Here is a 25,931-nt window from a genome sequence, read left to right as displayed (position 1 = left end):
CAGTGCGTTCCCATAACCATGAGCTTGACTCGTTTTGCACTGACCAGGGGTCACCACCAAGACGCGGGTCACGTGCCGTCGGCGATCTGATTTGTGATTTGTTATTTGTGACGCGAAGTCAAGCATTTTGAAATACTGAAATTGATTTCAGTTTCAAATTATTATTATTGTTCTTTCAAAATAAGCTATTCGCCTGTACCCAACAACACTATTCCGCACTAGCTGAAACGGCTTCGGCGTTGCACTAACGCAGTGGTTCCCAACCTTTTTCGTCTCGTGCCCCCCTTGACCGATATTTAAGCTAAAAATCCCCACCCCCCCCCCCCCTATGAAAAAAAGTTGCCTGTGACTAGAAAAATGTGCTTTTTAACGCGCAACCATTTGTTGACTGAGCAATTAATGGCCAAACATATTCAGATATGTCCGAACTATGGCGAATGCGCACTAAACTTTGGTAAAGTACAGTCAAATTTCACCTGTTTTTGACCGGTCGGGTAGCCGCTGACGAATAATAAATCACCAAGTCCGCTTGCTATGGACTTGAGTTGAATCAATGAATTTGGTACGGTATGTTTTTCACGTTAGCTCATATGTTGGCTTAAAAAGTTAAACAATTTCACTAGCGGCCTTGTGCTGAATTCGGCTTAACATTTTCCTGCTTAGTAGCAATTTGGTCGAGAGGCTGTCGCAGAGCTAACAAAATCGTCTCGTGAGCCTCACTTTACCAGGGGTGTAATATCTACGGAAGACACCTAGCTTGAAATCCGCCAAAGAATCATACAGTTGTAAAGAACTAATTTCTACTTGACAGTTCTATACCATAAAAATCAATAAACCTTGTGAACCCAGTGTATCTTCCGATACAATGCCACAGCCAGATTTCCCCTAAAAAATTAAAGACAGATTCACACCTGAAAATTTCAAAATTCCCCCCAAGGGGGGAATTCCCCCCCGGTTGGGAACCACTGCACTAACGCATGGCTAATGGCTATTATTCGTCACGATTACTACTATGACTGTACGAATGTACGTACGGTCCAAGTAATGAGAGGGTGGCTTGGCACTGGATTTCCCTGCGCGAGAGGGATATTCTTGTTAACTCGCTGCAAAATGCCGCGGACAACGAGGTATTTTCAGGAAAGCAATAAATTAGATTAGAATTAGAACATAAGACCATTTCACAAATTAGATTAGAATTAGATTAACGGCATTTCGCTCGAATTTAGTGAAATTAGACAACTAGAATTAACTAGTTGTCCAAGTCTGATGTCAGATTGTGTTGAGGTAATCTTAGGCTGACGAGTACTCATGCTTATGACGCTGCTGTTCGCAAATTGAATAGGCCTGGCATCATCGCTACGAACAAAATTGACCCGAATTAAGATTTGTCGTAACGAGTCGCGGCATAAAGAACCAAACCGCGGTTCGTTTCAAATTAGTTGTTTGTTTGAAGTAGAGCTTCTCGCTCTGGTAGTCGGTCAGTATCGGATCGGTGTGTGCTAAAAGCTTTCGAGATACACCGATAGAATCGCTTGTGAGACAATGCTTCTCTTTCTTTCTCTCCTTTTGTGATTGTGAAGAACCATCGACGGGGAACCGTCGCGATTCATTGAATGTCGATGGTCGACCTACTCGCTGCCGGGCCCACTGTTTCAGAAAGTAATGTCTTCGGAATGTCTCGTTGCATTGCTAGTATGACAACTCTGAATGGGTTGTGTGTAGGCGTAAATATTATCCCTAGGGCGGTCGTGTGTTTTAGTCAGAGCAGCTAATATCGTTCTGGAATAAAATCAGGTGTGTAGTGTGTTAGCTAGCCTAGAATTGATGCTCTCTCTCTGTCGCAGTGCAGTACAATTGGATAATATACGTAAATTTGGCATGGGCGTTAATTTGAAAGCGTTGCTTATCACAAATGATTAACTAGGTATGCCATTTTCTTTGCAGCATCGGTTTCAGTGTCAAACGGAGTGTTAAGTTTGAGAATCGAACACCGAAGAAACATACTGGTGTTCGGGATTGCAAATCTCAGACTAGGGAGGCTAATATTAGGAAGAAGTATTCATTCACAAGCGTAAACAGAAAAAGGCCGAAGAGCGTATCGACTCCTGTACGGGAGGAATTCGTCCGCGCACCGACAAATCCAGATCTACTGGTTCCGAAAGGTGAACTTGTTCACAAGGATGTATCCACAGAGAGATTAACGCGATCCAAGTCCGCGAGTAATCCAGAAATAAGCCTTCGTCGACCTACATCCAAGGGTTTACGAAACGGTGGAGACGCGTATCGGCGAGATAATCAGTTTGTAAAGGACAACCAATTAATTCAGGAGACTAATGGTTTCAACAGCATGAAAACAATTATGAGTAAAAAGCCAGTGCGGATACTACTTCTTAACAACGACTCTGTGGTGCTGGTTTTCGAGGTAAGAGCTGTAACGCGACCTAATTTATTGCTATCTATGTGTAAGAATGTAAAGGATTTCAATGCTACAATGTCAGTGAACTTCGTAAATCGTAGTGATCTGTTTTGGTTAATATCTGCGATATACGGCAGGTTCACATTCTTAATAATATGTAGCCGCTTATGGAGCAATGATGGAGATTGCTCTAACTTCGGAAATTTGCTCTGCCTTGATGTGTTTGAACAGGCGTGATAAGGGGCTAATGAGGCTGAGGATGATAAACTGTTAATTACGTCTGTACCATTACTAATGCTTGTTTCAATTATGATCTAAACCAGAATGAGCTAGATATCATCGTTATTGTCTTGGCGAGCCTTTTTGCGGTTGATGAAATCCTTCGCGCCTCTATGTGTTTATTAGCACTTGGTGGGGTACTCTTACAGTGAGTCATTGTGTACTTTGCACGTAATCGTTACTTTTTCACATGTCTTCACTATTGTGCCGTGCTTTGCGCTAGCTATTAGTTTTGCGATGATAATGCAAGAGAACGTGTGCCCATGTCATGAAATTTCGTCTTTTATATTCTCAAATTACGTTCATTCAGCATGAGTTGCATGATCGTTCGTTCGTTCCTTCATTTGTTCCTACAGTTGATGGCTCTTTCGTTGCGAAATACCACAGGGCTTGTTTATGCTGTAGGGCCCGTGATTTTGCTCCCGCATAGTTTTATAAATATCCACACATCGTGTAATCCTGATATTCCTACAACACGAAACCTATGTGCGATCTAATTGAAAAGATTTGAGTGGTGAATCATTGTTGGTGTAGACACGCTTGGCGTTGTTAACCGAAACAAAATTTCTTTAGACCAAAGCTACTGTCCAGCAGCTGTTCGACCAAGTATGCTCGCTACAATCCATAAAAGAAGCGCAATTCTTTGGACTATCCACTGTCGTAGGTAAGTAACACCCCGTAGCATCTCTGGTTTTCAAGAATCGTTGGGCACCATCCGACAAATCCCATTTTGCATCTAGATAATGAAAAATGGTTTATGGACCACAAACACAAGATTGCCAGGTACGCACCGAAAGAGTGGGGCAAAGAGATTAGGAGAAGAGTAAGTTGATTTTGTACCCTGTTCATTTTAGAAATATATATTTAATACAATTGCAATGAAATGCTTGATCTAAATGACTCGGGTATCGCGTCATTTAATGATTCGTTTCCGACACATTTCACACACATTTGTGCGATTGTGCTTTGCGTCACGTTTTTGCGTGCGAATTGATGGAATACATTGATATCAAATGCATCGTATATTGCAAAAATAATACACTGATTTTGCAAATGTGGGCTCGCCTGTTAGCACGTGACGATGGTTAGTCTTTGTCTGCGAAAATAGTTGAAAATTTTGCGGCCGTAAAATATCGATGCCACAGTATAATCACTCCATTTTTGCTGTCCAACCAAACCATATATATATATACGGCATAAAATCCTACTAAAACTCAGTAGAGTTTTCATGAGATGTGACTGAAATTCCATCTATTAGCATGTCATGACTCTAGGTACACTTGGTTAAATACTCCTCATCTGATCATATTTTCTGTTGTCTATTTTGAATTCCCGCACATAGTTGAGATAATATTTCAAACCGTATCCGCTTTTTGATGTTATCAAATTCTTGTGTAATTTGCGTGTCGAGGTAATTATCGTGTATATCGTGATATTTAAGTATTAGTACATGCAGTATATCTAGCGATTATATATTCTTTTGACTGGCTACTGCAAGCGATAGGTAAACCGACAATGTAATTGGCCATGCAAAGCTAAGTACTGTGGGTACGCCCGGCCGTGGGATTTTCTGGGTTTATGTTGATATTTATATTCCGTACATTACTTTTAAAATGAACCCGATCTCGGGTTTTGATGGCATATCGAGGAGCGACATTCACTTTCCCGTGCGTAATTAGTGCACAGCAACAACAAACCCTTTTCGTTAATAATTTCTCGGCTCATGCCGACGAACTGCTTAGTTTCACGACAGACATGCACGGTATTGTATGCAGCAAAATTCTGCGTGTTGGCTTGCGGGCACCGCATTTTCGATACCAAGCCTTTCACGAATTGAAAATCGGCGGCGGCTGTGTACTAATTTAGTGCGATGTTTCCGTTCAGTTTCTGTGCTGAGTGTATACGAAGATTCGTGTTTGCCAAATACGTAAAATAGATCCGTCTTAACCGATCGTAACGCCAATTGTTCCGACCTACCGTTAATCTAATCCACACGATTCTTGTATTTTTCTCATTACGTCGTCTTCGGACTACTTCATAACCTCTTGAGTTCGATATGAACTGCAAGGATTAGTGACGCATACCGCATCGTGTGTTACTAGCCTGAGAATTAACTATCGGCCATCGTGATGTGCTTGTCGTAAGCGCTGACTGATGCTGACATTGTCCTGTGGATGAATAGTGTCATGAATTTGACATTAGTAATGACGTATACGAGGCGTTGAGGTGTCGGTGAGCACGGTGGCGGAATCCGTGGACATTAGGGCTCTTCAAAAATGACTTTTTTTCTCAAATCGCACTGGCTACTTGGTAAAATTGTAAAAGCCTACACACCAAATTTGGTTCAATTCCAACCAGTAGCAGCATTGCTACAGCAGAAGAAAGTTTCTATTTATTATATAAAAATATACAACAAAAAATTTGAAAATTTTCTGTTCACCCCATGAAAGTGTTAAGTTTTCTATAGAAACGATGTTCACCAAATTTGGTTCAATTCCATCCAGTGGAAGCGGAGTTATCGCCGTCGAAAAATTTGGATTATGAATAAAATAGTATTTACGGTGACCAATTATTTAATTATTTATTATAGTAAATACCGTAAATACTATTTTATTCAAATCCAAATTTTCGACGGCAATATCTCCGCTTGTACTGGTACAGTCTTGCTGGGACCATGCGTATCAGTTGCTAAAATTGGACTGGTATTAAAAAAACATCTTTAGATGGATGATAGCGAAGTTATGCGCGCTATTGGAAATTCCGTATTAGCGTGTTTTGAAAACTGGAATATTATTTCCTGCGAACCGCGACCGGACTTTCGATGACACATTCGACATTGAACCCTCGTGGGAAGATAGTCTCGAGAATGCCATGTTTGCGTTGGCAAATAGCGGTGTTGCGTACCGCGCGCCCTGCTATCTCCACGCGGAGATGTAGCACTCTCGTGCTAAAATCCTCCCCAAAACTATGACATGCGCGGAATTTCGTTATTACGTCGCGCCGGAATCGCGTGCGCTTCTGTCCGTGGTATTTTAGAAAACTCCTTGTTTTGAGAACATATCTCGAAGACACAATAGAATAATTGTCGCGTTTAAAAGCTATAAAATGAAGACATACTCATACCCGCGGGCGGTGTTAGAGTCGCCTCGAACTGCGTATATGCAAACGTTGATTAGTGCGTTGACAATTATTACCCGCGTGATGAATAGCAATTTTGTGACCGTCTACTTCCAAACTGAATATGTTGATTGATGGATGGAGAAAAACATTGGCGTTCCTGGCTGTGTTGTGTCGGTTATTGTGCTAGTATCATCATCATCTCAACACCGACTGCGGTAATTTTCGTGTGCATGAATACAATTCCGACTTGATCGGCAGTGGTGTCGTAATTAACAAATGTGTGTGTTCCATACCGACCAAGCGGTGGTCTGGTCGATGATTATGTAGTAACTTTGTTTTAAAAAAGCGTTTAACCGGCTGTTAATCACGCCCACTTAACCGCATTTGACCGTCTGATTTATCGCTTCGCGTTGCCAAAGTGGCGTATATTTCGGCGTGCTGTCATACGAGGTATTTCCACGAGTAGCGTTGAAACCCCGCTGGTACGCAAACTGCGTTGCCCTTATCGTGGTCGATTGTTATCGCCCATGTTCAAGACCTTATCCGTAGTTTGGTCGGCATGTCTAGCCATTTGTCTTGATCGAAGTCGATTAATCTCGGTACACTGTTTCCTTGCGTTGGGTCGCCCTTCGTACACTACGCTTTTTGTGATATCCGACACTGGCCTTTATGTTGTAGTGAATGGATTGTGATAGCGATGACACCCGGTAGTTGGCCGTAATTATTTCGTCACAGCGCCGTGTTTTGGTTTCGTCCGCAATCGAATTGTCTTCGCCAACCGCGTGAGAACTACTAGTCACGGCGTATTTACTCAGGATTACCGGTAACTTCGTATGTCGGTCCACAATCGTTAATTTCGCGGCGCAAGACCAATATATCACGAGCCGCGCTATTTTGATAGGCCGTATTGCTGTATTCGTGAATCCTGATTTATCGCTTTTGTGTGGATATGATATGCATTGTTAGTGCGCTGCCTCTGCTTGCGATTGGAAGTTTAATAAGATATACACCACGGGTCGTTTAGTACCTTCTGAGAAACATCAAATAGACGGGAGTTGGAACATCCAACACATCGTTTTATGACCAATATATTCCAAAAGACTAGAACACATACCAGTTCTAGTTAACAGACCTATTTCAAGTTACCGTAGTTGTGGCAAAGCCTTCTGTGGATATTTTAATCCCGAGAGTCGTCGTCGTGTGCAAATATCCAAACTATGCATCCGCACTTTACTGGCACTTGGTTAACCAAACAATATTCGCAGTACTACTGCGTGTTTTACTTGCACTGCACGCGACGAGCCCGGCGTTAAAACACAGCGAAACGGCCGAATAAATAAGTGCGCGCAACATAAACACTGGACTCTCACACAACCAATTTGACCTCGTGGGCCTCTTCGCCTTATCGAGTTTGAGTGAAATCTTAGCCCAACCGCGTTCAACCGTAGCTGTTAACGCGTAATGCAACACTAATACTTGTGTTATGTGCTTACTAAGTAAGGGGATATCTGATTTCTGCGTTATCTGCATCTCATATCGTTGTATTTAAGCAATCGTGTCGGTTCGAGGGTATAATGATAATAGTTCAATTGCAGTCTTGTTCGTGCGAGACCAGCTTAACCGGTTGTCTCACCCTTACTGTATACAAACCTATTCGTGACAAGTATATCTGTTCATGCTAGCAAGATGTAGCGCAGTGTGGCATCTGCAACAATTATACACTCTGAGATTTCGGTTCATTCACCTTGTCATATTATCTTAATAACGCAGAATCTCTTTTCCAGGCGAGTGACGTAGCCGTTTCGTCGTCCGCAGTCCTGACCGTACAATTCCAAGTGCAATTTTACATCGAGCATCCGAAACTGATAAGGTACGAAAATTCTTTACCGAGACTTGACATTATCCACTTCGACCCAATGAGTGGCGATGCGTTCGCTGAATTTACAGAATTGTCGGTAATTTTGGTTTTGATCGGTGATAGATCGGCGTTACTATTACGTCATCAAGGATCTATGACTCGACCATTGTTGGGCTGGTTAATTTGCCCGGTAATGACTTCTGTGTCTTAGAAATGAGTCGTTGCTTATTATTATTTCTTCGTAGCTTAAATCGGTGACTTTCTTTTTTCATAGGTGTCATAATATCGCCGCCCTTTTAATCCAATTTTCGCATTCCGCATTTCACGTAAAATCATAACTCGGTTGTAAGTATTATATTTCGCACTCATCAATTCCCCTTAATATATCTTCAAGCCGGTGATTTTGCGATATATTTAGTGATAACCGGCCGCTTTAGGCGCGGCGTCGACATTAGGATTCAATTTTCGCTGCCTTCGCGGATAATTGGCAAGAGTTCGACAAAGCGCTTGGATAATGCAGCGTTTGATGTCGTGGGTCTCGTATATCAGCACAGCATCACAAAGTATTTCAGTACACTCTACGATGGACATGACACAGATTTTATTTGTAGCCAACTTGTAGGATTTGTTTCAAACCGCAAATATGGTATAAAATACTGATTTGCTTGCCTAGAAGCGGTTTTGCGATGTTTGCTGCACTACTGTGAATCAACTTCCCACCATTACCGAGAAATATCTATTTAATCCCGCTCTGCAAGCGATTACTAATGCACACAAGATGAAAGCGACGTTGAACCATGTTCTCACACTCACATTCTGGTGAACGGCGCTAATATTTCGCTCTAATATCGGGGTTAGAAGGGGTGACTTTTCGTTGTTTACAGAGAGACTTTGTTTTGGTCCAAACGAGTTTCGACTAGTGTATGGCTGTAATTATTTGCGATGCGATTTTCTGCTACTGAAAAACAGCCTGTGAAGTCTAATCACGTGACTAAACGGGGTAAACCGCTGTTATGCGGCGGATTTCGCTAGTTCTGTTGTTTTTGCGCCCTAATTTTTATTCTACGCCGACAGAGGTCGATAATTGTATGTGGAACGCCTAAAATTGCGATATACTATCGATCCGAGTTTTACTGCACACTGGTGACTGGTTATCACAATGTCATTTTTGTTCGGAACAGCCGCAAATATTTCTGTCAAGTGCCAAACTTTGTTTCAGCGACAAGATATCTCGGTACCAGTACTACCTCCAAATGAAGAAAAACGTCTTGAAATCTTCAGTCTTGCTTCAAGACGAGATTCTGTTCACGATTGCCTCGCACGCACTGCAAGCCGATTTCGGGGATCGTAAACCCGCCAGTCACGCCGCGCAGTACTTTCGACCCGAGGAATATTTTCCATCATGGGTATGTACTATGTAGCACCTATGTTTAACCGAAGGATGATTCATGTCTAAACTAGCTGGGAGCTTGAACTCTAGATATCATTAGAATACTATCTATGGCGAGCGATTTTATGTATGGATAGAATTCGTAGAAAGTCGCGTATTCAGTATGTCTCGCCAGGATAATATTAAGCAGGATTATAGCAACGATACGATTCGACGGCCACAATGTAAAGACACAATGAATCTTATCAGTAACCACGTGACTTATAACAAGAATAACGCTGCATTATTCAACAACGAGCCTCCTGAGTGATCAAAATATTAACCTACCCGCCCTATTCACCATTGAATTTATGTTGTGATGTGACCGTGAATTATGATTTTGACCCTTCATTGTTTTTCCTCATTGTGCCGAAGTGTCCCGTAACCATCGTTTATGATTTGTAAGCCTTGATTGTTTTTATTTCGTGATGTCTTTTGTTGTATGCAATTATTGACCGTGGTGCAGTTCTTTGTACGCCATCATTCGCCGTGGCACAAAAGGCCAACAGGTGACAAGCACCTAATTTGTTGTTGAATAACCAAAAACAACTGGGTGTATACTATACAGTATACACACACCTATCTCATACCAAATTATTAGCATTTGAGCAATATATGATCTGTAGATGTATATATAGAGCAACTGAAGCGCCGTTCTAGAATTGTAGCAGGCTCGGTATCCCAAATTTTCCTTTGGGAATGGGTGCACGGGGACCCTCGCGGACCTCAAGTTTTAGTTTAAATTTAGCTCAATTATCACTCAACCGTCATCTGTCATGAGCAAATATTAACTGTAGGCTAATGATAAACAGCAACAAAATTATCTTTCGTTTTAATGAACACGTCTCGTCCAGCCTATAGTCATTTCTATCCAGCATCTTATCTTGAATAGCGATTTTGTATATCGCAGGAGAGAATGGACTCCGTGGCGAAGTTTCAATGCGTTCATTGGGACATACTCCAAATCCAAATTATTTTACAAACATTTCGGAGTCAGCCTGATATACCTTATACTGTTACAACTTCTCTATATTTTCCACAAACGCATACAAAGCATCTCTACATAGAAAATCTGTTCGTATCAGGGCAATTAGGATATATTTCATCTCTCATTGATGCGATTCCTGAAGTGTTAGTATAGTTATGAAGAGAAACTGTCCGGTGATTTTCCTAATTTAGAATATTACAAATTAAGTTGTCAATCATTTTACAAATTTGGAGTTTTCGTGGACCCCCTGAAAATGCTTCGCGAATCCCCCGTCAATGTTTCGCGGACCCCGGTTGAGAATCACTGTTATAGAGGTACATACCAGGGGTGGAGTTGGTTCTGTACCACCCCAAGAAATCCAATAAAGGTGGTACTTGGTGCACTCCGACCCTTGGATATGTCTACATATGGATTGGTGTATTTGACTTGTCTTCCCTTCAAGCTACATTTTGTACCAGAGAGTCCCGTTCACCTGACTTCCACCCTGCGCTGCGGTGAATATCAGCGAAATATACAATTTCCGTTTACAGTGTGTATGCAATATATATAGCTGTACGGCCGACTGTTGTAAGTTCAATTTCGACCCCAAGTGCCGATGTGATCGCACTTAAACCCCTCTCGACCCGGTCGCGATGTCGCCCGGCGTAATTGAAATCCGCGCGATCGCACTTTGAAGTGACTGCCGCGAGAACTTTTCAAGATACCAACCTCGCCTTTCAGTTCATGGAGAAATGGGGCCGCGACTATCTGCTCTCACATCTCCCCGCCCTACACGCCGAACACAATGGGAAGACATCGTTCGAGTCCCAGGCGCTGTACATACAACAGGCGTCTACCATCGACGACGTGCCCGTGCATTATTACAGGCTTTCAAAGGTGAATTTTTGCGGTTTCGAATTCGTGTTTTTCGGGAATGATCGCAGTAAGATTTTCTTACTTCGGCAAGGCTCATCCTTTAAGTCGCTAAGAAGCGCGCTTGCTAAACGCGTGGCATTGAAACGTATGGTTTTAGCTAAGTGAAGTCGCATTCTATAGGGATTACGCAGTGTGTTTGTAACAACATCACACGGATTTGGCGATTTTCAAGTGGCGTGTAGTAATTGTATCGGTGGGGATACTTGGGACGCTCTTGTCAATTTCTGTGTAATCTGTAGAGTTGGAAAATGGTCCAGATCAGTGGTCGTCTCAAGTTCACTAAATATACTACCATTTTATGTGTCAAACGGAAAATGAAAAAATTGGATCCTTGTCCGTTGAATAGAGGAATGAAACTTCAAATTTTAAATTGATTTCGAAATTTGGAACATATTTTTCTTATCGTTCGTCATATAGAGTTCACGGTGTACTTTGGACTTAGCGTACGTCGGAGTGTTGCAAGCTAGCGAAATTTTTGCAGCATGATGGAGGTTAGCAAACAGTCAAGTCGAAGTTCTCTGAAAGGAAACCGAACAATTAATATCAAGTTCGTGGTTTTTTAACGGGACTTCTTGTAGAAACGTCAATAGAACCACGATTAACATATGTAATATCAAAATGAGGCAGGATATTACTCATTGAATTGAAGTTTCAAATGTTTTCCTCTAAGTTTGTCACAATTACATACATTTTGTGTTAATTTTGAATTTGCAAGGTCCGCAAAATTTGTTTCCAAATTTTACTGCTTTCCTAGCTAAAAAGGTGGAGAAACGTCGGTCTACATAGCCTGCAGACGATCTTAACATTCGATCAATTATTCTCGGCGATTGACACATCTTTTCGCCTTTCTGTTTTTGATTGGAAGAAATTTCTCATTTACGACGAGGGCCGGTATAATTGTGTTGCAAACGTAGCGGCTTATTCAGGGGAATTGTCACGTTCTAGTTGGATTACCGGCTCACATTAGCTCGTACCAGCAAGAAGGTGGCATCGCGAATGTTGCCGGACAGTTTGTGCTTCAATTACACGTGCCACCGAAGTTAACCTGGTGCATAGGTATTTCGCGATTCCCATATACTAACTTCGATTCGTAGATCTTTGCTATTCACATGAGGTATTGAGAATAGTGCACTGTAAATGAAAATCCTGTATTTCGCCGATTTCCGCCAATGGAAATAACGTTAACGGGCATATTCTGGTAAAGAATTTTGTTTTCAAACCCACTCTACTAGCTGAAAACGGGTCGTTACATCAATTCTTATGGAGATATACTCGAATGGCGGCGTGGGTTCTGTTTTCGCCGATCACCCTACCATCCCAAGAAGGCGTAAAAGCCGGTACACATATATAAAACCCACTGCCCTTCTGAGATATATCTCCTTGAGGATTAGTGTATTCGACTCGTTTTCACCCATGGGAATGGCTTAATGGCTATAAACGCAAGCATTTGTACTAGAAAGTGCCATGGTACTATTTGCACCCCGGGAAATCTGGTACGTATACAGTAGGGCTGTTCAAAAATTACTTTTTTTCCCCGATTCAAGCCGGTCACCTCTTAAATCGTCAGGTTGCAGTAGGAAACCTTGCTCACCAAATTTCACTCGATTCCAACCAGTAATGGCCTCCGCAGATCCAATTGAAATTTTTAATTTATTATGGAAAATTAAAAAAAAAAATTTCCAAATTTTTCTGCCAACCCCATGAAATTGTTGAGCTGTCTTCAAAGACGTTGCAAAACAAATTTGAGTCAATTCCGACCAGTAGAAGCGGAGTTATGCGAGTTTTTCGTTGACAAATCGCGGATTATCCACCGATCAAGGATAATCCGGGGAATATCATTGAAAAACTCACATAACTCCGCTTCTACTGGTCGGAATTGACTCAAATTTGTTTTGCAACGTCTTTGAAGACAGCTCAACAATTTCATGGGGTTGGCAGAAAAATTTGGAATTTTTTTTTTTTAATTTTCCATAATAAATTAAAAATTTTAATTGGATCTGCGGAGGCCTTTACTGGTTGGAATCGAGTGAAATTTGGTGAGCAAGGTTTTCTACTGCAACCTGACGATTTAAGAGGTGACCGGCTTGAATCGGGGAAAAAAGGTTATTTTTGAACAGCCCTAGTATACAGTCTTGTACAATGTACACCTATTCTCCACCCATGTATTTATAGTGAATGCGCCACCTGTCATCGATAAAGACTAAAGAGTCGTTCCGTACGGACCAATTGTCAAGCTTTGCATAGTTTTGTCCGAACACATCAATATCCGCACGCGGTTAACCAAATCGTTGCTATCGCATTTGTCGGATTATGATAACTGGTCCCGATAGAATAATCTTTGCACCTATATGCCTGCCGCTGCATTTTATCAGATATCGTATTACGTTGGTATTGGTCCTAAGGTTTTATTGCAATAATAATCTATAACAAACAGAGGCGGGCAAAGTAATCTGTTAGTACTCAAGTATACATAATAAATATAAGTAACGGGTTAAGTTTCTACATGAGTAGAGATTTCCAAGTAAGTAAAACGGTAAGTATTCTAGGACAGTGGTTCTCAACCGCCGGTCCGTGGCGATTTTTCTGCCGGTCCGCCAAGTATATTAGAATGTTATATCTCAATTCCAACTGCAAGACGTTGCATACTTGTCCATTAATTAGAGAAATAAAACCAGCAACTTTGGAATTTGTTTAGAGATTTGAATCGTATTTTTCTGGATGGTGTCAAAATTTTGCTTGGGGGTACGCTACAATGGTGAAGGTGCTGTACGAAACTGTTTAAAATTGGCATGCGACTCGTGTCGGACAAGTTATATGGGAAAGAGACTCCGACAGACTCCGACAGCGCAATTAGGCGACTCTTGTTGCTTACAAAGGAGACCGAACATTGGACAATCACAACCAAGTTTCTGGTCTTCAATAGAACTTCCCGAGCTGGGACTTGCACAAACTTTAATACCGCCGCGTATAAATATCTATTACTAAGAGCAGCATTAAATGAAGTTGCCAATAAGCCTACTACATTTTAGCTGCGTACATTTGTCGTCGTTTCATGTAGGCTTAATTTCGGATTTTTATGTCTGCAACATTTGTTTTCAAGTTTTCCCCTGTCCGCGAGGTCAAAAAGTTGTGAATCACAGTTCTAGGCCTAATTTTCCTACAAAACTGGAAAATGTCGAGTAGCAGGGGAACGTAACCGTTTGAAGCACAAGTACTTCGTTACTGACCACCTCTGCTAACAAAGTAATATATTTGCAGAACAAAAAAGAAGCCAAGCCGTCGGTGCTGCTAGGCGTGTTCCATCAAGGAATCCGCATCCATTACGGAAACTCCGACAAGAACTCGAAAACGCCGTGGAAACTCGAATTCGAATTCCTGTGGAGCAAAGTCGGTCGGCTGTTCTTTACGGTACGTATATACGGTATACCTAAATGGGATATCACGCCCGATCGCACAGTTTTCAATGACGCAATGGCGCTGGTTTTAGCGTGGTATGGCAGGTATTCGCGCGATTCCTGTCATTATGATTTTGCGCGATGTAATTTTCTTGCGAGATATCCCAGTTTCAGGACTGAATTCGACGACGGTACACTGCGATTTCTTTGCCGGTTGTATTTCGCGTTGTCGGGAGGGCAGGTCACACTTTCATTTGGGTGCCTTGTAACATCTAAAATATTACATTCAGCTCAAGCGCTCTTTTCGATAATAATAATGGTAATATAATGATAATTATTCGCAATTTCATGCCGGTGACGTCATATTTTTGATACGATTGTTGATACACAATGTTATTTCCAATTGTCTTCTAGTTGCTGGCGATTACCCCTGACGAGTGTCAGTCGAAAATATCCGTGTTCGTTTCAATATGAATATAATATTCAATCGGCTATATTTTGTGAGTCAGCCTGTGTACTTTCTCGTGTGTGCGATTCTCGTCGGAAAATTGTCGAATTTGAGATGATAAATGTAGTTTAATAAGACTGGGTTGACCTCGCCGTTAGGTTTATATCCGTGCGGCGACTTAAATTGTCGATTTTTGTAAACAGCTTACTCGCGCTTTTGTTAAATATTGACTTCTATCGGCCTTTCCTTAAAATACGAGCGTGGATTTGTGTACCTACACTTATACATGTGTAGAAATGCAGACGAAAACGTTGTGACATGTGTACCGCCGCGAGTGGAATTCCCACTAAGATCGCGATTCCGGTTTGGGGCTGCGATTAAAATTTACGATTAAATTCTTTCGCTGCAGTTTTGGCAAATTCTTGGTTTGAACTCTTGGTTTTGTCGCACTGGTTTGTTATATAACGCGTTTAATTTTACCGTTCCTGCACACGTACCGTGTCGACTTGGTATTTGGGTCAGTACGGTGGGAATTTGAGGATTTGGGTCAAAGTAAATAATAGTGTTTAAATTATTGTACCGTCCACTAATAGTTTGAGTTTGCGTTTAGTTGTAACGAAATTGGTTTCGTGAATAGTCGCTCGATAGCTAAATATCAGGAAAGGCGTTCTACTGAACATTGTATAACACGCTTCATTTCATGAAGTGATGTCATTGCATAAATTTTTCATCTTTATACTTCATTGAGTACTTGTGCAGCTGACAAATTTACATAATATTGCCAAAACGGTCCGAAATGGACTTCTCCCCAACTATATGTTCGTAAGTATTCCAACAATATAAGCAAAAAACTGATGCAACACGTTCAAGGTAACGTTGTCCCGGGGCCTACGATAACTTATCGATAAGTTATCGTAGGCCCCGGTTGACCTTATTAATAATTGTCAGACAAGACACAAAGTATTTGACATTCGTTTTATTCTCGTGATTTTCTTTGACATATATGTGGGCCGGAATAAGATCATCAAATTTTGCCGTGTAAGGCACAGCGTGTAATCATAATGTTGACATATTCACAAGTCACATTACCGCGAACCGTGTTTCTTATTCATCGGTGATTCATTAGCGTATACGTCGTGACATTATCGGCGAACCGCCACGGCGTTTACTGCGCCGTTGATACGGATAATACCGCGTTGAATGGGTAATTTATTTGAAAGACTACGAGAATTTTGCAGCCATGAATCACGTATCACTGGCGGCAGTAATGCGGCGATGTCATGGGTTTAGATCGTATTATCGTTTCCTGTTGATGTAACCCGCGAACTTAGATTTTATTTAGAAATACACGCGCGCGTTACAGTTAACGACAGTGTCGTGATATTGATGCAATACCCGCTAGGTACTCTTTTCTCGCGTTGCGGCCGTCTATTCTGGCGCTCGTCGACTTATTTTTACATAACCGCCTACAAAAATGCTCAATACTTTGAGTGTATGGTATACACGAGAAACATGTGGGTGCGGCATTGCGCGAATTCCTATGTAGAATTAAGGTCTGTGTACACCGTACATTCTTCGCGACTGACTGCGCCATTGATTGCGACACCATGAAGATATTTGTGTGTTTAGCGTCCTGTACTTTATTTATCCGCGTTTTTTTTTATTGTGACAGGGCAAAAGGTTTGAGATTTTTCCCGACGATTTGCCGGCCAGTCGGAGATTAATATACTACACCGGCAGCCGGGCCAGGTCCAAATATTTCCTGCATTTCTTGCGCGAGACACACTCATTCTATCTCACTCTGTCACCGTACGCGCAACAGATGAGAAAGATTGACGGGAAAAGAGGTATGCGTGATATTGTAGGCGTTTGCTTTGTCGCCGGTTATACAGTCAAACAGCGAGATTTACGGTGGGATTCGTTCAAATATTGTTACATCGTAAACACCGCGGTGGGAGGGTGTGTGTTTGAAACCCTTTGTCCGCTTCCGAGATGCAACGGGATGCGATTTGAGCGGGCCAAGAATTTTATTTCATTTGAGAAAACCGCTTGATATCATCTATAATATGTTGACAAAGACTTCGAGTGGATACGTTTCTCCTGTTTGCGTTGAGGGTGTCTCGCTTAGTTTTGGATTGGTTGTCGCGGGGTTTGTAGAAAGACGAGCGTATTGGCCTCAACTGCGGGGTGACACGGGAGATGCTTATCTTCTAATCTTCGATAGTTATCTAAACGCCCGGAAGAGTTCAAATACTTGGCTTTTGTTGCGTTTGTTTAGGGCTACGGCCTTAGGTTTTTCCAAATATACTTACAGTGGTACATGTACGTACAGTACATAGCTTATGAGGTTACGTTGTGTCCGTGGTTGTGATTTGGTGACTCAAAGTACGTCTCAATTTCGCATTTCAAACGACGCGGTAGGGATGTGGTCAGTGTAAGCGCGCCTCATGACCGATTCTTACCACTGTGAAACCGTGATCTAAATGTTCGCGCCACGCAAAATATGTATTTTGAGAACGACCTGACCATTATGCCGTTTTTTGAATCGCGTCGACTCAATCGATGCAAGTATTGAAACTTAACGACAGCTCGCATATTCATTTGGTTTTCCTCTAATAATGCCAATTAAAACTCGAGTCATGATCACACAAAATTAAAACTCATTGAAGTTGGCCACACGCGAGGCCTATAACTCTGCGGTCGCTGACTTATCATGTAATGAAAATACGTTTGCTGATCAAGTTAACGGCGACGTGTTTTCCAGCGAAGCGAAAGTACCGGGAATCGTACATAAGCGGGGAAAATCTCGACTCCCAGAGCACAGAAGTTATGCCGCCGCGGTTGGCCGATAAGGAGGATGCAAGGGCAAAAGAGAAAACTGGTTAGTAGCGCCCAGTGTGCAGCGATCAGCAAACTCTGGCCTGATATGAGTTGTCGGATTCAATCGGTACTGATGTCAGTGACAAATTATAGCCAAATGAGGAGCAAAACTACGTACTTTTTGCACTTTGGCTTTTGCGAAGTAGAAAGTATTTCGGGTAAATATTGCATCTGTGTAACTCAATATATATATTGAAATACCCTACCTATATTTGTAATGTGAGTAATCGTTTTGTTTTAGTCGCGTAGCTTCGTCTTGCAATTTCGAGAGCGTGCGACCCCGCCACCAAATCTACTTTTTGACATTACTAACTCCAGTACTTTCTCACAGTTCATTTTCTACTCCCACTTCCGAGTAGTTTTGACATCTCTACATGAAAAATTGCGACTCCTACTTGTAATTGAGTAAAAATGTGCGACATTACTTCTAATTTTACCAGAGAATGCCAATACTTACTGCGATTCGGCCGTCTCTGAATCTTTCGTCCAAGCTCACTCTTTCAAACTTGAGTCGGTTTGATATAAGTCCAGAGCAGTGGTTCTCAACCTTTTTGTCTTCGCGGAACATTTTTGCATCGTCACGGACGCCCCAAGTTTTAGTTCAAATCTGGCTCAAATATCGTGCAATCTTCATCTGTTTTTTGCAAATATAACCTGTAGGCTAGTGATATACAGCAGTAAAATGCCTTGCAAATAACATCGTACTATTTATTTATAGAAATTGCGAAGACTTTTGTTATTGCAAACCAAACTCTGTAGCTGCATAGCTTGAAATACGGAGTCATATCTTTAATATCCACGCCGTCGATTTGATATGAATGAGTGCCGAAAATCCATTTCCTTAAAGACAGATGGTGGTGGTGACGGCGAATGTAATAATAACGCGACACGCTTCCGACATCTTCTTTGTGGATGATCGCAACATATATGGCACCAGAATTGAAACATATTTTTAATGAACATGTAACGTCCGACCTAGTCGTTTCTATCCGGCAGCTCATCTTGAAGTTGGTCTGGAATAGCGTTTATCTATGTCACAGGAAAAAAATGGATTTTGCAAACAAATTTCTCCAAAACCGTAACTATTAATCTGTAAACAGCAATACGTTTGTATTAGTAGGCCATTGGCAATTTGAGAATTAAAATGAGTTTGCACAGTAGAATATTTCATCTCGGACGGCTATTCTGTTCATGCGTGACCTGAAGTTTTAGCAGTCATGGAGCGAAACTGCCTCCTGATTTCTCTAATTACAAAATATACAAATTCGGAGGTTTTACGGACCCCCGGTTGAGGACCAATGGTTTACTCTAGAGCAGTGGTTCCCAACGTGGGCGATATCGCCCCCCAGGGGGCGATTTGTCGGTCTAGGGGGGCGAAAATATACAAAGTAGGCGACAGGGGGCGAAAATAGCGAAGGGGGCGGTAGGGCGGCGATGGCGCATTAAAACGGGGAAATTGGAGCCAAATCGGAGAAATGACCTTTTTTTTAGTCAACCCATGAAAATTTAGCTGCAAAAGTGTAGAAGTTCGACATCGATCCGAAAAGTTGACCCTTTTTTTAGTCAACCAGCCGGTGATTACAGTTTGTATGCTCATTATTCGGTTCACAAAATTTGGGGGCGATAATCGGTGTGGAGCTTGAAAAGGGGGCGATGAGCCGAAAAAGGTTGGGAACCACTGCTCTAGAGTATTTAACCCACCACGTCAGCCTCCTGGCGTTCTGCTCAGCCAAAGGCGGTCTTGTTTACGTTCGGTAAACGCACCGTTCGCGTTTTGCAGAGGAGGGAAATCTGGGAAAGAGCTGTTATCAGTCGATGACAAGCCACGGTAGCTCGCACACGTCGGGCATTGAGAGCGATTCGAAACAAAGAACAGAGGGTGAAGACGAGGACGGGGAAGGTAAGCGTGCTGTTAGATGCCTGTTTAATTAATGTTTACCGGTCTGTAGATGTGCTGACTGTCCGAAGTCGAACCTTTCTTTGTTACGTACGTAATCTCGGCTTGTCCGCTCTGTGTCGCAGTTGTGTCTGTGAAAAAGGCATTAGGAAACAAGGATGGTACATTGGTACAAGCTGCGTGGAACTAGATGCTATCGCAATTTAAAATGAGCAAAACTGGTAACTAATGGGATGCGACGATGCGTGCGACTGCGGTGTATGTTGTTAATATTGTAAACCGTCCCCGGAACAAGACTGGTACCACATTTTGACAATAGATAATTCTGGTTGTGATATTAGTAGGGCGATTTTTTTTACCTAAAAACAGAAGACTTTGACCTCACGTATGCAAATTGGGTGTTTTCAATGTTGTCTACATCACAATTTTTCATCAAGCTCTTCTTGATATAAGAACCATGCAATACCCAATCAGTCTTGCTTCAGTTAGGATATTGCGGCACGTTGACCAATGATCATAACACCATGTCAACCTATTTGTTTCATTTGACCGTTTATGATTCCCAATGAGCAGGCAATGGGCCGTCTACAACGGTAGGCCTGTAAAGTAGGCTACAAGCAGTTATAATTCTAATCTAAATTCTGATTTTCCTGAAATTGCTACAGGAGAGCTGTAAAGCGCGAAACGATCCAAGATTGTTGTACAGGCATTGCCTTATTAGAACGAACCCGGGTATGATTGGAACTGAAATTGACTTTTGCTGTATTCCTTTACAATTCGTAATTTCATTAAATTTCAGTGTTTTTCGAATTCCGTAATTCAAATGTAATTTTAAAAAGCTGAAAACTTTATAATTATCAACTTTGTCAACAACAAGCTAATGGGACTGGCCGCTGTTGCATTAAAAAATGAGCAATACTGAAAACTAACGGGCGGTGGCGTTACGCGCGACCTCCGTGTACGCTAGCGATGTAAACCGGCCTCCGCGCTCCATACAAAAACACCTCCAACCATTTTCTGCGAAGCTGGGATGTTAGAATTGTTGCTTCTAAGTTGGTTGCGTCAGTTAATCCCCGGCGTGCGTTGTGAAGCCGCGCGTGATTCACGCGTGAATTATTCGGCAATATCCAACTGGAACCCTATCTTCGTGATATCGCAACCAATTCCGGAGTAATGCCTAGTAAGCGTTATCATCCGCGATATCAAATGTCTTGTTATTTTCCGGGCGCTTTCGCTGGGCCGTCAAAACAACGATATGATATGAAATGAATACACATGATCCATCATGCTCGCTATCTAGATCAGAGGCTCTTTAACTGGGGCCCAAATGACTAGTTTTCGATGGTCCATGAAGGGCAAATGAAAATTTTAGTATTTTTTTAGCACAAGGTCAATAAATTTTGTCACGTTTTCGACAATAGCGTAATACCACCCAAAATTGAAATTGATGCTGGTGAAGTGGTGATTTATACTTTAGCGTTTTGAGATATCATCCCGTTCTGCTGTTACGCGGTTCTATTACGTAGTTTACCACATTCTTGTATTTGCCGATAATTTAACATCGTAAAATCATATCAATTGCTACTAGGTCTGTTGTTAACCAGGCTGACTCCCATGGCTTAGTTTGTTTGAGTCGTTATACCGGTTCATTTGAAATTAATTGTGTTGTTTCCACATGATGCAGTTCAAAAACATTCTCCGACTCGGATAAACAAAGTTTAAGAACCCCTGATTTAGATACGAGCAATATATCTGATTCAACGATAGTGCAGCGATGCGTGTAAGCGATTGTGATGTAACGGACTGCCAACAGCTGCCCAGTTCGCGTTATCCGAAAAAAATACGCGATGCAGTAATTGCCGACAAATATGTGGCGTGTCAGATACGAATCTTCCACTGTGCTCACGCCGTAGTAGACTGTTACAGCCAAAAGATAAGTGGATCCGCGCCTGTAATTTCGTATGCGATTGGTTTAGCCAATGGCTGATAACCAGTAATTTTGAGCCGTTACGTCACCCGCGTCGTGGAGTATCTGTTACTCGTCCCGGCGATGAAATCGCGCTCGAGTGACCGTGTAATTAAGTAGATTGATGGTCTTGGATGGATTGGGATAAGTGTGGGTGTAGGATCTGTTAACACTACGCCGTCGGGACGGGATGTTCGTAATGATCACCCTTACACAAGGGTGGTCAAAAGCAGTCAGCATTTGCTACGCGAGTAGAAGTGGGAGTGGAGATAACGCGATAAATCTCCACTCAAATACGAATAGAAGTTGTCATTTCCAATCTATGCTCAAACTACTTCGTGTAGAAGTAGACAATAAATGGACTCAAAAGTACTCGAGTAGCTTTAAAACGTATATTAGGTCGGAGGTTTGTGGTCTAACGTAAGTGCGGAATTTTGGAAATTGCAAGATAGATTTTCGGCACAACACAAAATGACTGGTTGATAACACTACATACATGAGAATTATCGATAATATCTGATGCGCTATGAGCTTTTGTGAGTGGTATTTTCAGTAATGCTATATGATACTTATGATGTCTCTGATCTCGATTTTCCGTTGCCTCTGCGCCGGAAATTGGCGTGGATTTGGATTTCAGAAACTGAGCTTTTCCAATGTTGGCCGAATTCAGATTGGATTTAGTTTTTAATTTTCGCAAATCCAGAATGCGACATCTGGATGTTACGTGACGTTGAAATTTTGTTGCAATACTGGTTGCGGGCGTATGTCTAAACCTCGAATCCGGAAATTAATTCAATGATTTCCAAAAATTAAATCGCACCATCTCTGAAGAAGTACATGTACGTGCTACAGCGATGCGGATAGCGTTTGTTACATGCGATCATTTACGTTTTTGAACCACTTCAAAATTCAATCTCGGTGATACACGCGACGTTTTCGATACGACACTATTTTGAACGAGCTCAATCGCGCGTTGTGGTAATACCGACGTGTCTTATCGGTTATCAGTCTTATCACCCTTTGTTTGGTCTTTGATGCGGGCCAATTATGTAACTTGCGTATTTTGTATATTTGTCTGATCTCGGATAGCGATCAGAGGTGTTGTGTGTCTCGGACTTATGTGCCAGGCACTGTGGTATTTCGAAGGTTAAACGCTTAGCTGGAGTAATTCGTGTGATAACTGGGGTGGTCAATGCTTGGTACCCAAGTACTTCTGTTTCTTCGGGATATTCAAGCTTCTTACTCATGTGGCTATGTTAAAGTCGTTTTAAAACAAGTTTGCATTACTTTTATGTGTGGTGTCTAGGGATGGTGTGAACGTGAGGTTCACGTTCGCGTTCTGTGTGTGAACCTCGGAAATTTAGAGGTTCACGTTCACAAACGAACCTTGGTAGGTTCTGCACTGTGAACCTTTTTCATATATTACAACTTTCACTTCATTATGACAACTTTGGTTGAAATTTATTGCATTTCAACTGCGGACAACTCTATGCATGGCGCTGGCAGCATAAATAAAATCAACACTAAACGAGTTTGCACCTTGACAATCTCAAAAATTGCTTTGTTACTAATGTTTGCTCCAAATATTCAACTTTCCGTTCGTGAATATTTATTCTGCTGTGAGCTTGACCCACAATCACACAACATCAATAGCGAAATACACTGCATGTAAGACGGAGGTTGTGAGCGAATGATGCTTATTCAACCAATCAATGACATTGATATCGTTGTCTAATGTAAAAAACCTAGCAGGCGTACGGGGCAATCTTGACTTCATATGTTTATTGTATCATAAAAACCAAATCCGTGCGATTGGGGTGATGGCTACTGCTGTATAACTTGTTGATGGGGTAATATCGGTAACAAGTATAGGCTATAGAAACCCGTTTTATACTCTGCTAAATATCAACGTAGCAATGCTCGGACGCCGAATACATTGTCCGGTCTGGCCTAGACCGTTCCCTCGCAAGTCATCGTCAAAATTGCTGGCAAAACGACGGAAGATATTGATTTTATGGTATCATTATATCATTTGATTGCCCCAATTTGATACATTTGGCGTCGTTTAAACTTCAATATGTACTTTAGCATTGTGGCCCGAGTCGTCGTTAGGTATCGTGTGCATTGTACATTAATATAGGCTATGACTTCACTGAAATGTAGGGTTGGAATTTGCAATATGACGTCACGTGACGTCATGAGGTTCACGTTCGTGTTCACACAGAACCTTTCAAAAAGGTTCGCGTTCACACGAACCTGAACCTTTCAGAGGTTCACACCATCCCTAGTGCTATAAGTCGGCAGTTACGGAAAATAAAAAGAATATCGGCCTGGTGTAAATGACCATAGTAGTCGACAAACACCATGAATACCACAAACCAACCAAACCAACCAACCAACCAACCATCCCTAGTGGTGTCTCCATACTGTACGTGTGAAATAGCTCGTGCATCTCGGTAACTCTATAAATTTAGGAAAATTGCCCCTATATCTAGAGTGGTCAGTGATTTTGCGTTAGTCTCGAAGACGCATCTCTCAACTAGGGCTGGGCACAATGATTCCAGTCGAGTAGAAAAAGACGATTTTTCCGAGTACTGAAATTCTACGCTTCTCACCACTGAAAGTTAATTTATCAGCGAGAATCATAGTTCCGATACTAATTTTCACTTTTGAAGCCTTGAAACCTTGCTTGGTGGTATCGTAGCATACGAAACATATAGTTCAAAGCTATGAAGGTTATCAGACGTAGCTGGTAGCACTTTTCCGAAGTCATGATGATCCCACAACATTGTCACCAAGCGGAATGGAATCGGTATTGTCGAAAAAATACCAAAGTATCTTTTATGAGAGGGATAACAGGCATTATATTCTATGTGGTGGCATTAACGGTACATATTTGAACTTTGACGTATTACATTCCGTTATGACGACATAATGAGGGATACTCGATTACTCGATTTTGCCCAGCCCTACTAGCAACTTGGGAATGTAACCAGCTCCAATTATGTCCTCAACGCAAGCGACTACTCGACCTAATCCACATTTTGAAAGTATTTAGGTACTTGTAACTTTTAGTAGCAAGTTGACCACCTCTGATGATTAATCAGCTGGTGTTGCGTACTTATCCGGTGATCCACGCTGCTGCACCGCTGCAGACCGCCCGTACGTTTTGATAAATCGCTTTCTTCCCGCCACGTAAACTCCCGGACTGAAGTAACCCCGAAGGATAGGGAGTACGCGATAACGCGCCGTTTCAATGTTGCGTTATCTCGACAGTTGCTAACTACATCGACGATTTCGACCCGATCGAACACGACCAACGCGTCGACGCGGTCGACGTGACGGAAGATCATCTGTCGGCGCCGCCGCCCAAAAGCCTGAGCGTCAGCAATCTCGTGGAGCTGAAGCTAACTGAACCCGCCTCTGCGATCGCCGGTTCGAAGAGCGCGAGGGATGCGAAGAGTAAGTTTTGTCCGTGTTCGATGAATGTTAGTGTCCACTGTCCATAAATGGTCGTGCAGTAGCAAATCTGGCTTCTATACATATGGTCACTGAGGTGGACACTGGCTAGTAAAGAAGTGCTTCTTTTTTCGTAGATTCTGCCGACTTGTATACTGCTGACTCAAGTGGTTCTGTTTTAGACTATACTTCGGCTCTTGTCGGACAGTTTTCACGCCAAAGCCACTTACTTTTTACAATTTGTAGATTTTACAAAAAGGGAAAAGTAGTTTTTTTCGTATGTCTGCATCACTTTTATGAATGAAACGCTCATGCCATGATGCCAACTGGGTGAAATATACCCTGTACAGTAGGAATGTTAAAAAATGACCGTTTTTTTGAATTGTACTGGCTAATTGATGAAATTTGTTAGGTTACCTAAAAAAAACGCTGTGCACCAATTTTGGTGCAATTCCGACCTACAGAGGCATTGCTGTAAGAGAACAAATTTTTTAATTTATCCAATAAAAATAATAAATTTTTCAAATTTTACTTGGCTACCCCATGAAATTGTTAGATTGTCTGAAAAAACGATGTACAGCAGATTTGACCCTATTCGAACCAGTGGAAGAGAAGTTATTGGTATTCAAGACTTGAAATTTGAAATCATAATATTTACGGTGGGTAGGTCTATGATAAATAATGAAAGAATTTGCCATCGAAAATACTATATTTTCCAAATCTAAAATTTTGTACTTGTAACTTCGATTCTAAGGGTTGGAATTGAACCATATTTGTTGTGCACCGTTTAAGCAGGCAACCTGGCAATATCATGGGGTAGCCAATAAAATTTGGTCATGAATGTAACGATCCGCGCGAACGCTACTCCTTCTGACACCGTA

General features: G+C 41.9%; 1 protein-coding gene across 1 annotated transcript in view; it reads left to right on the top strand.

Annotated features, from left to right (window-relative positions):
- Positions 1-25,931, top strand: part of LOC145450100 (uncharacterized) — a 32,890-nt gene that overhangs the window by 3,220 nt on the left and 3,739 nt on the right. The window contains exons 2-12 of the mRNA XM_080328583.1: positions 1,945-2,422; positions 3,269-3,359; positions 3,436-3,518; positions 7,600-7,685; positions 8,893-9,079; positions 10,811-10,966; positions 14,264-14,413; positions 16,521-16,695; positions 17,613-17,729; positions 19,509-19,628; positions 24,868-25,053. Coding sequence (XP_080184709.1) covers positions 1,945-2,422; positions 3,269-3,359; positions 3,436-3,518; positions 7,600-7,685; positions 8,893-9,079; positions 10,811-10,966; positions 14,264-14,413; positions 16,521-16,695; positions 17,613-17,729; positions 19,509-19,628; positions 24,868-25,053 — 1,829 coding nt within the window. The remainder of the gene's footprint in view (positions 1-1,944; positions 2,423-3,268; positions 3,360-3,435; positions 3,519-7,599; positions 7,686-8,892; positions 9,080-10,810; positions 10,967-14,263; positions 14,414-16,520; positions 16,696-17,612; positions 17,730-19,508; positions 19,629-24,867; positions 25,054-25,931) is intronic.

This window comes from Botryllus schlosseri, chromosome 11 (genome assembly GCF_051294905.1).
Source record: "Botryllus schlosseri isolate E-star chromosome 11, Bs_hap1, whole genome shotgun sequence".
Lineage (NCBI taxonomy): Eukaryota > Metazoa > Chordata > Ascidiacea > Stolidobranchia > Styelidae > Botryllus > Botryllus schlosseri.
This window is presented reverse-complemented; position numbering and strand designations above follow the sequence as displayed.